Genomic DNA, 11,279 nt, shown 5'->3' on the forward strand with positions numbered 1-11,279 from the left:
TCCGGACTTGGGGACAGGTGGAGGGAGGTGCTGGAAATGCGATTCTGGCGGTGGGCAGGGAAAAGAGCTTTGGCACAGAGGAGAGGAGCAGAGCCGGAGCGCCAGGGAAGGAGGAGGAGGAGGAGGAGGAGGAGGAGGGAAAGACCTCGGTGGGTGCCCAGGATAGAAGCAATGGGGGAGGGGAAAGAATGGTAAGTGAGACGGGAGGGGGGGTGGTGGTGACAGAGGGGACAAATGGGGCACCCGAGGGCCGGCAAGGAACCGGAGCTCGAGCGGTGCCGCGATGTCCGAGGCAGCCGCGGCCGCTGCCGGTTTCCTTCGCCGGAGCTCGGCGGAGCGGCTGCCACGGACCCCGTCCCGCTGGGACCCCGCGGCGACCCGGCTCGCTGCCCAGCTGGCCCCCTCTAGACCCGTCGGGACGCAAAATCCCGGGCGATTCGGGCGGTTTGGGAGGACGCCCCTCTCCGACACCTCCGCTCCAAGGTACGCGGGGGCAGCCGGGGACACGGGGAGGGCTTGGGATGCGCCCGTTCCTCTGTCCCTTCCTTCCCTGCACCCAGCTCGTTCTCCTTGTTCTTCCCACCAAGGCTGCAGCTTCTGTCGGGGGGGGGGGAGGTCTTGCTCCTTTCCTTGGCTGGTTGTGCATCCCCGAGTTGGGGTGTGGATTTACCTCCAGCTCACAGGTGCCATCTCATCCCCTCACTGCAGAAACGTGAGGGAAAATGTGTGGAATAGGAAAAATACACACTATTTCTTCGTGTTTATTTACAGATCAAAAGAAACGGAAGGTAGGAGAGAAGGAATTCTCCTTCCATATGGAGTGATATAAATATATATAAACATATAAAAATATATAAATATATAAGAAGGGGCAGATAAACATGCACAGTTGTAATGCTCTGCAGGACAATTTCAGGACTGGTTTTGCTGATTAATTCCTCAAGTTCCCAGCAGAACCTCTGGGGCTGGGATTTGTCCCTCCCTGTCACAGCTCCAGATGTGTCCAAGATCCCAATTCAGAGGTGTTGGATTAGCAGGGGCTGGCTTTCACGTCAGAATTTATGGATCACTCGATCTGATTTCAGGTCCTCATTAGGAGAAGACAAATCGCTCTCTAGAGGATCCCACGTTTCCCAGTCCATGGTAACATGAACCCCTCAGTAGCCAGGTGACTGTCACTCCCTCCTGTCCCAGCTTACCATGACAAGAGCTCGGTGAAGTCTCAGGTGGAAACCACCACGCTATGGACAACCCCAGTCCCGGAAAAATTATATGTATTTTAATTATCATTTCCATTTAATGCACGACCTCCAAGCCCCCACAAAATATTTCTTGAAGACCAAGGTTACTTTCTTTTGAGGTGCAGAACTCCTATCCCGAGCTTGATCTTTATGGATTCAGGAAACTCACCCAGAGATCTTGACGAGGGCTTTGCATCCTCGTGTATTCCCTTTCTCCTGTTGCTTTTTATGGCCCCTGATGAGCCCTGGAGCACAACCAGGTCATCTGAGTCCCTAACCGGAGTTTCAGGGGCAACACAGGACTTTAATGAAGGCTCAGATGTTTCCCTGGATCTGAGCCTGGAGCAGCTGCTCCACACAAGCCCCAGAGCTCAGATTCAGCAGCAGCTCAGCCATAAATCAGCTCCATCCAGAGCTGGTGACATCCCCAAACGGGAGGGTATCCCAAAAGATTTTCCTCTTCCAACCTCCCTGCTGAAAGGAGAAGAAAAAAAAAAAAAAAATCAGGAAGCCCAGGATTTGTGGGGAGCAGAGGGCAGCGTTCCTGCTTTCTTGCGTGTCCCCCAGAGCCGAGGTCCCGGTCCCTGGTCTGGAGAAACCGGACACTGCGGGAGTGACCGCGGGCAGCGGTCGCGTTCCTGGAAGAGCACCGCCCCCGCGGGGCCGGGCGCCAGGCATTCCTGTTCCAGCCCAGCTAAAACCATTCCTCACCCGCAGGAGAGAGGCCATGGCAGCCGTGTTCCTGCCCGGGAACCTTCAGGACGAAGCCACTTGCTCCGTGTGCCTGGAGTTCTTCAAGGACCCCGTGTCCATCGAGTGCGGGCACAACTTCTGCCGGGCGTGCATCGTCAAGAGCTGGAAGGACCTGGAGATGGATTTCCCGTGCCCACAGTGCCGTGAGGTTTTCCAGCAGCAAAGCTTCCGCCCCAACCGGCAGCTGGCGAACATGTCCGAGATCATCAGCCAGTTCACGCTGCGCGGGGCCAAGGGCGCGCAGGAGGACGGGCTCTGCCCCAAGCATCGGGAGGCGCTGAAGCTCTACTGCAAGGACGACCGCAGGACCATCTGCGTGGTGTGCGACAGGTCCCGGGAGCACCGGCCCCACGCCGTGGTGCCCGTGGACGAGGCTTCCGAGGAGTACAAGGTCCGTCCGTCCGTCCGTCTGTCCGTCCGTCCGTCCGTCCGTGCGTCCCGCCAGAGACTCCCCGGGGAGCTGCGTTTGTCCCCGCGGTGTCACCCGGCTTTGCCTCGCCCAAACGCCCTCCCGAAGAGCTGGCGGTGCTTCCCAGCCTCCCAAAAAGCTGGGAGAAGGTGCCCTCTCGGGATGTGCGCACCCCTCTCCTGCGTTCCCCCGCGTTCTGGGACGGATTCACCTCGCCGGGAGGGGAACTGCTGCCGGAGCCAAACACCCGCGGCCATCTGGGGGCTGGGAGAGCTTCCAGAGATGAGCGAAGTTGATTAAAGGCGGGCTGACCTTTGCCTGTGCCAGGAGCCGAGGGGAACAGGGCACGTCCCGTCCCCGGCATCCTCGGTTCCGTTCTTTGGGGAGGGGTTCTGGTGGTCCTTGAGGCGCCGGCGGGGCGGAGCTGAGGGATTTCCCGGCGAGCACATCCCGTGTTCCCCTCCCTCCCCATCCCGCCTGACACAGAGCAAATCCCGCAGGCAGAGGGACTCAGCGAAGGAGAGAAAGCAACACCGGCAACATCCTCTTCTTTTGTTTCCAGGAGAAAATCCAGGAGCGCTTGGATTTCCTGAGGAAGGAGCGGCAGGAGCTGCTGGAGTTCAAAGTGAACGACGATAAGAAAACCCAGGAGCTGCTGGTGCGTCCCAGGATGGGGTGGTGAGGAAGGCTGGAGAGGGGTGAGGAACCACCGCCCGCCCCAATGCCCGAAAAAAGGAAAGGCATGGTTTTCTCCTTCCTCCTGGCCCCACCACTATCAGCCAGAGCCTCGGCAGACCTCGGGGATGGTGCTGGAGCAGGGCTGGCCCCAGGGCTCTCCTCCACCCTTCCCTTACCTCAGCACATCATCCCTGTGGCAATAGAAAAGAAAAAAAACCTCAGCCCACTGAAAATAATTTCTCTCCCAGACCATCCCCCCCAAGACGAGTGGCTTTGAGGGGCTTTTTTTAAGGACAAAACCCACTGAGCCACCCTTGCCTACCTGGCTGCTGTACCACCCCTGGGTGTTTTTAACACCACTGCAATTCCCTGTTATTTTGGTGGCTGCTGTGGTTGGACACAGCCCAGCCTGCCCCAAGCCTCAGGGTCAGGTGTGATGCCAAAGACATGAAGGGCCCTTCTTTGTGGGACCTGCTGGACCTGTGCAGAAGGACAATTTGGAGTGGAGCAACTGAAATGCCTCATGGTGCCAAAGGCAGCATTTCCTGGAGCAAAATGTTCCCGTTTGCCCCTGGGCTCTGTCCCGGATGGGAATCAGGGTGTTTGCAATGGCAAACCCAGCAGGAACTGGGATGGTGGCAGAGCTGAAGAACAAGAGATCCTAATGGGCAGGGACTTGACTCTCCCACCCCCAGCGCTTCCCAAGGCTTCTGTCCGGGAATGCTACCCAGATTCCTCACCCCTCCCCAAAGGGAAGGCCCCCAGTCTCTCTCCTGAAAACCTGTTTTTGCTGTGTTTCATTCCCAGAAAACCATTGAGAGCGACCGGCAGAAGCTGCTCTCAGACTTCGAGCGGCTGCGGCAGTTCCTGCATGACCAGGAGCACATCCTGCTGGGGCAGCTGGAGAAGATGGAAAAGAACATTTCTAAGAGGCAGAACGAGAACATCACTGACCTCTCCAAGGAGATCACGCTCCTCAACAAGCTCATCACCGAGCTGGAGGAGAAAATCCAGCAGCCCATGCTTGAGTTCCTCAAGGTGAGATATCAGGTCCTAGTCACAACCTTATTCCTCCTTTTTCAGTGTTTTTAAGGATCCCATAGAGGTGTTTTGGGGGTAAAAGTCTTTTTTTATTCTGTCTTTAATGAGTGGATGGTGCAAGAAGGTGTCTGAGTGCCCCAAGCTCTCTCTGGCTGAGGAACAGAGTGTCTGCTTCAACTTTTATCATTTTTTTCCCCCATGAACTTGTCTGGACCTTTCTAGTACCCCCAAGCCCTTGGTTTCAAGGTGTTCAGAGCTGATTTAGACCAAACTCTTCTTTCCAGGCTGGGAAAACCACCCCGGGGTGCCTGAAATCCTGAAGCCCACAGCTCTTTTCCCCATCCCTAATGGCAGGAGTGACCTTTGAATGGAACTTGTTTTTATTGAATAGAGCAGATCCTGCTGGTGGCTCCCCCAGACCTGCACAGGGTTAAATTCCCTCCCAGGCTGTGTTCTGGGTGCTGTCAATATTTGCAGATGGTTTCAGGACTTGGCTGTGGGTGGAAATTCACCCCACGTGGTCTCTGTGCAGACGGTGCTGGTGCCCACGAAAAACACCCCAGAACAATAGTTGGTATTGAATTAGAAGCAGGTTGGGAACTCTGGGCTGGCTTCAGGGTCCTTTTTCAGCCCCTGGAAGGTTATTCTGGCTTTGTGTGGGCTCTGGAATGTGTTTTAAGGGCACCAGAATGGGCAAATAATGGCTCAGTTTGGTGTTTGTTTGTGGTGTTGCAACTTTATTGAGCATATTTGAACGTTGAATCACCTCCATGATCCACCCTGCCTGAGGGAAAATAATTTCCTTGTCCATCTGAGGCATGAGAGGCGTCCCAGGCTTTTCTTGGGGGTGATTAGACTGCAGGAGCCCAGAAATTGTGGGGACATCGAGGTGCAAAGCTGCCCAGTTTATGGCAGGTAGCTCTTGGGCAGGGGGGTGCTTGCAGGTACCTCCCACCCCTCAACACTTCACATGAGATGGGTTGACAGAAGTGGGAGACCAGCAGGGAGACCTCATAAACATCCCCGAGGCTACCAGGTGCCCACGTGTGGGTTCACAGCAACAGCCAAACTCTGGGAGAAGAACTGGGGAGATCTTTAGGTCACCTGGAGATCCTCCCAACTCACCTGGACAGCCTGCTCAGAGCAGGGGGAGGACGAGAGGCCTATGAAGGTGCCTTCCAGCCTAAAACATGGCACATTCCATGAGGCTGGAGAATTGTGGATGAGCCATGGGGAAGGTTCCCCCGGGGCAGCGGGGCTGGGAGGTGCTCAGGGAGTGGGATGGGATTTGGTGGGAATGTCACCTACCAGAGCTGGAATCCAACACCTGAGGGATGAATCCACACCTGCTGGCCACATCTCCCAGGGATGGACATCCTGGCTGGGTTTGAGGAGTGGGAATCTCTGTGGGGGGCCGGAGCACAGGGATTTCACCCAGTCTCTCTTTTTCCTTTCCAGGATGTGATGGGTGTCATAAGCAGGTATGGAATTCTGCTCTCCCTGATGCCTTCAGGCTTCCACTCCTCCCCATCCCTGTCTGGAGGTCAATGTCCACACTCCAGGTGCCAGAGGGAGGCACCGGGAAGGATGGAATTTGCCTCCCACTCTCTGCAAGCCCTGTGTCTCCTCCAGCTTCTTGGAAATCTGTTTTTCATAGTGTCTTTTTCCTCCCAGTGGGCCTCTCCAAGGGTCAAGGGAGACCAGAACCCCCAAATTCCCTTTTTTTGCTCACACACAGTTTGCCCAGCTGAACTGCAGTTCAGGCACCACCACCAAGCTCCAAAAATTACACTGGAGCTGCAGCAGGAGTAGCTGCCAGGAGGGAGGGGTGGTGGGTTTGGGGATTTACCCAAAAAAGTCCCCCCATCACCTCAGAGGAGCCCCAAAATCCACACCCAAATCCTGATTTCCTCACCCCAAGGAGGGTGAAATTTCAGCAAGATCCTCTGGGGAGGATGGGGCAGGAGCATCAGTGGCAAATGGCAATGGAAATGGGGGAATATCAACAATTTCCTCATTGTTTTTCCCTTTCCCTTGGCAGGAGCGACGACGTGAAGTGCCACAAGCCCATCCCCGTCTGCACCGACATGAAGATGCACGTCTGCAACTTCTCTGTCAAAACTGTTGTCCTTGAGAAGGTCTTGAAGAAATTCCGAGGTGGGTGGAAAAGGTTTAAAAATAATCTTTGGCCTTTCCTGCCACTGGCAGGGAGGGGTGGGAGTGCCTGGGGTGCTGCTCGAGGCCTCCCGGGGACCAAAACTGGAGCAGAAATCAGTTGGAAAGGGATTCTGGAGATCCTTGTTCTCATTCTGGAGATGGGCATGAGCAGGAAGAAATTCGTCCTAGATGGGGAAGGAAATGTGGGGTTGTTTTAAAGAGGGGAATATCTGAGGGCGAACATCAGTTTTGGTGCAATAAAAACTTTAATTTCAAGGAGTTTCACGCTGAAATTGCCAAGCCCTGGGTTTGCAGCAAAACAGGAAACCATGAGATGGTGCTGAGAGAGCTGGAAAGGCAAAATGCACCAAAAATAGCAGCTCTAGAAGAGAAAAAACTGAATAATTGCTAAATGGAAATTACACCCTGGGGCAAGAACTGGCTTCAAGGATGTGCTCAGGGTTTGAAATTCCTGAGGCGGAGATGTGGCAGGGCATGCTAAATGTGGTTTAAATAAATCTTGTGTTTTCTTCATGCCCAGAAGGGGGTTTTTAATGAAAATTAAATATATTTCACAGGGGTTCTCCTCTGTTGTGCTGGTCCATCCTCAGCTTGCTTTGGTGCCACAGTCCCATAAAGGAGACTTGGGGTATCCATTGTCTCTCTGGGTGTCACCATTCATGCCCCTGTCTTTCCTCCTTTTCAGAACATCTGCAGGACGAGCTGGGACGAGGTGAAAAAGGTAAAAAAAGATGATATTTCACACATAGTGCCCAGAGCAAAGACTCAAAATTGTGGTTGTATTTTGCAAAGCCAAAGAGAGTGGGACAAAAAGGAAGAGGAAAAAAAAAAAAAAAAAGGAAACCACACTCTAGATTTCTTTTTTTCTTTCTTTTTTTTTTTCCTTAATTTCTTCTCTCTCGATGATTTCCAGATCCAGCCTGCTCAGCTCCAGAGCCCAAAGCCGATTTTTCTAATTGACGCCGGGGATCTGACAGCTCAGCCAGGTCCTCTCTGCCTGTTTGCACTTAACAAACCCATAGAGTTGAGACCAAAAAACCATTCTGAGCCACAACTGGCTCTTAGTCTGCCAAATTTGCTCTGCTGGGCTCCTGTTTCCACCAGGGAATTGGGATGGAGGCTGTGAGCTCCGGCATCTGTTCCAGTGTGAAGTCAGAGGAGTTAAATCCCAGCAGAATTTGGTTAATTCCTTAAGTTATTTAAGAATTTAAATAAAATCCCAGCAGAATTTAACTTGTTTTTGAAGTTAATTAAGAATTTAACTCCTCTTCACAGGAGAGGTCATGAATTTGAGGGGCAAACCCAGCCAAAAACAATTTCCATGCTAGATGAGCCCCTGCGAACGGGCTCTGCAGGAATTCTGGGATCAACCCCATCCCTCTGAGCTCGACCTGAGATTAAAACCTATCCCATCCGCACCCCCTTGGTGTGAAGGTGCCCAGAGCAGAGTTTTCAGAAGAAAAAGCTCATTTTTTGCTTTTAAAGCTGTGGTCTCAAGCACGGCGGTCTCAAAGGAGGACAACCCATGGGTTGTACCTTTTCCAAGGATTCTGCTCACAAACAGCACACCCAGACACCTCTGGAAATGCCAAAAGGTGGCAGAAAGCACAAGGAGAAACCTGGTGACCACCACTGAGAGCCGAAGGCCCCTCGCTGCATGCTGGGGGGGTGGGTGCATGTGCAGAGGTGTCACTCGCTGTGTGTTGTCCCATGACATTGTGGTTAAACCTCAAGCCCAAATCCTGACAATTCCAGGGTCTGGAGATGCCTGAGGAAGGAAAACACCTTGTAAAAAAATTGGCGCTGATGAAATCGGCTCGGTCCAACCAGTTTCCCCACAGTTTTGCTGGTGGGATTTGCAATCTCTGATGCAGGAGATACGGGTTTTTGACCACTCTCACTTTTTGGGGGAACCCGATGCTTAAGTTTTGAAGGAAAAACGATCCCAGCCTTCCCTGTCCTTGTTATGACTTTCCCCACCTTTATGAAGCACCGTGAGGCTTTTGATCACACTGTGCCTCTTTTGGGGGATTTTTGTGTCAATTCCTGACCCAAATCTGTGAATTCTGGAGAGCACAAAGGCCTTTATGGTGAGGCACCTGCCGTGTTTCAGCTCCTGAGGCCCCATTTTAGACTCCCCTCAAAGTGTCTCATGGATTCATGGTGACTTTGCTGACTACAACCACAATTTGAGGTCACTCATTGTTTCCTCTGAGCCTGAGTTTGGAAAGGGGAAGAACAATCTGTTAGGACCAGGCTGCACCCGCATGTTTGGTTTGGGCTACTTCAGGTGGAAAGATGCCCTTAGGTCGTGGCTTCCCACAAGGATTTGGATGCCTTTGGGGTGGTTTGGGGATCAAAACTCTGTGATTTGCGATGCCAGGGGAGTGCGGAGCCCACCCGTGGGTGGATGGGCTGGAAACTAAGATAAAAAATCAGTTTATGTGGAAAAAGTGTTCTTGATCTAAGGCCCATCTTTGCCATGGATAACCGCAAATTATCTGCACGTGCTTTTGTGGTGTTCTTTGCTCCTGGTGGCCTCGTGTTGTTGTCACCCCATTTCTCACCAGAAAGCAGCATGAGATCAACCCCTACTTGAGGGATTTGGGGTTTCCATGGGGGTGTCAGTGTGGGCTGGGGTTATTGGGGTTGGGCTGGGGTTATTGAGGTCTGGGCTATTCCAGAAACTGATAACCCCCAGCCTGAGCTGGGCTTTTCAGTGCTCAAACCCTCACTGAGTTGTCACTGCTGTCCCCAACAGAGGACCTGACCCTGGACCCCGACTCAGCCAACCACCTGCTGATCCTCTCCGCTGACCTCAAAAGTGTCCGGATGGGCTGCAGGAAGCAGGAGCTGCCCGACAACCCCAAGCGCTTCGACACCAACTCACGGGTCCTGGCCACCACGGGTTTCAAGTCAGGGCGGCACTACTGGGAGGTGGAGGTGGGGCCGTCGGATGGCTGGGCCTTCGGTGTGGCCAAGGAGTCCATCCGCAGGAAGGGGCTAACGCAGTTCTCCCCCGAGGAGGGGATCTGGGCCATGCAGCAGAACGGGGGCCGCTACTGGGCCGTCACCTCACCCCAGCGCACCCCGCTGTGCCTCAGCCACAAGCTCAGCCGGGTCCGGGTGTACCTGGACTACGAGGGCGAGGAGGTTTCCTTCTATGACGCTGAGAACATGCAGCACATCTTCACCTTCAACGTGGCCTTCCAGGAGAAGATCTTCCCCCTCTTTTCAGTCTGTTCCACTGTCACCTACATCAAACTGTGCCCCTGAGGTGCCTCAGGGAGTGCCAGGGAAGCGCTTTGCCCCTGGATGAGCTCAAAAGACTCAAATCAGCCTGGTTTGGTGGGACGTGGGCTGGGGGATGGGCAACCAGGTGGTCAGGAGAGCATCACAAAGAGGGTCTTCAGGACAGGTGGAAGCAGAGAGATGCCCAGAAATTGTGGCTGCCAGCTTAAAGGAAGGTTGTGGTCACCAGCTTGAAAGCTGTGGTTAACAACTCAAAGATCATGGCCACCAACTCCAAGGCTGTGGCCACCAACTTAAACCCACCTCTGGAAGGGGTGACAAGCTCAGCCTCAGAGAAGGAACCCTCCAGATGTCATTTGTGGCTCCGGGTCTGACCCCACATGAGAGTTTAAGGGTCTGTGGGAAGCTTTGGAGTGGCCTTTCCACCCCTTTGGATGTGCCAGTGGCTGGGAAATGGAATATTTATAGGGTGAATGACCGTTGGGAAAGGTGGGATTGAGCAGGCATCTTTGGGCATCCATCCAAGGCAAAGCTCCTCTGTTTGTCCACAGAGAAGAAATGCAGTCAGAAATTTCCTTTCTCCAACCTGGGGTAATAATTGTCCCCCAAAAGTTGTTTTTGGAATGTTGTGACAGTTGTCCAAACTGTCTCAGGTGACCACTGTCCACCAGATCTGACCTGTCCAGTGTGGAAGAGTCTGTGGGCTTTTGGCTGCTCTCCCTGTCTGGTTCTCCACCCAGGGCTCCTCTGAAAGACTATGGAAAAGGTTAGAAGGTGCTTCTTTTGGATTTTTTTTAGTGATGTTTGTCCTGCTGGACCTGAGCAAGACCCACATTTGTCCCTCTGGTGCTCCTGTGCTAAGGCCTCTCTGTGGACAAGATGTTCACAAAATATCTCTCATGGTTCTCACACTTTGCTTGGATTTAGGTGCTGAATCTTGTGCTCCCTCAGGTTCCCAGCAAAATCACCCATTTACCCTCATTTTTTGGGTTGCATGATTCTTGGGAGCTTCATCCCCTGCTGAAGCAGCGCTGCTGAAGAAATGACAGAAATAGATGAAAATCCCTGGAATAAGGAAGATATTTACAGGGCCTCAACTTTTCTGATGTCAGAATTGTGTTTGATTTGAAACTGCCCGGGTCATTCTTAGGCCACGTGTGGGAAATAAGAGGTGCTACCTGGGCTCGTCTTCATATATATACATTATATATACACGTATTTAAAATATATTTGTATAAATATATGTCATAATACACATCTATGTATTTATGTGTTGGGGCAAAGGCATACAAAAATTATATAATACAATACAATATAAATAATATAATAGAAAATAATTTTTGTATATAATTGTTTGCGGTTTCATTACACATTTGTTAAGCACAAACCAAATATCTTCAAATCCCCCAAATTAGGTCTCAATGAGGGGAAAAAAAAAGATAAAAACGGGTCACCCTTTGCCTTTGGACATCCTTGGAGGGGACAAACAGGCATCAGCACCCAGGTTATTCCACCAGCAACAAGGAGCTTTCCACTGGCTGGACATCGGCCAAAATCCTTGGAAAAACAGACGAAACTGGAGTTGTCAAGGGCTGGACCCGAATTTTCAAGAGGTTGAGGCCAAATTTTGGGGATTCCGGGGTGGATGATGCCCCACGGCTGGTTCTTTAGTGGCCCGCCCGTTTCTTGCCCTCGTGTCAGGCAGGGGACGGGGCAAATGTTGGGAG

General features: G+C 52.6%; 1 protein-coding gene and 1 long non-coding RNA gene across 2 annotated transcripts; one reads left to right on the forward strand and one right to left on the reverse strand.

Annotated features, from left to right (window-relative positions):
• The first annotated feature begins 213 nt into the window (after positions 1-213).
• Positions 214-10,902, forward strand: TRIM7 (tripartite motif containing 7). The gene is made up of 8 exons (XM_086870782.1): positions 214-483; positions 1,959-2,385; positions 2,966-3,061; positions 3,889-4,119; positions 5,581-5,603; positions 6,164-6,279; positions 6,986-7,021; positions 9,062-10,902. Exons 1-8 carry the CDS (start codon positions 284-286, stop codon positions 9,574-9,576), a joined length of 1,644 nt encoding a protein of 547 aa, XP_086726908.1. The 5' UTR covers positions 214-283; the 3' UTR covers positions 9,577-10,902.
• On the reverse strand, positions 728-2,029 carry LOC111936798 (uncharacterized). Its single transcript, XR_002868334.1, has 2 exons — positions 1,953-2,029; positions 728-1,715 (listed from the first exon to the last, which is right to left on the reverse strand). It is a non-coding gene; the product is annotated as an uncharacterized LOC111936798 (long non-coding RNA).
• Positions 10,903-11,279: the final 377 nt, after the last annotated feature.

The sequence above is a fragment of the Cyanistes caeruleus genome, chromosome 33 (assembly GCF_971803275.1).
Source record: "Cyanistes caeruleus chromosome 33, bCyaCae1.hap1.1, whole genome shotgun sequence".
Classification (NCBI taxonomy): Eukaryota; Metazoa; Chordata; class Aves; order Passeriformes; family Paridae; genus Cyanistes; species Cyanistes caeruleus.

Bases quoted from the DNA above. Each gene is read 5' to 3' on its own strand.
- TRIM7 (XM_086870782.1), top strand. From the start codon at position 284: ATGTCCGAGGCAGCCGCGGCCGCTGCCGGTTTCCTTCGCCGGAGCTCG. The intron at 484-1,958 runs GTACGCGGGGGC...CCTCACCCGCAG, and splicing joins TCCGACACCTCCGCTCCAAG to GAGAGAGGCCATGGCAGCCG. The intron at 6,280-6,985 runs GTGGGTGGAAAA...CCTCCTTTTCAG, and splicing joins GGTCTTGAAGAAATTCCGAG to AACATCTGCAGGACGAGCTG.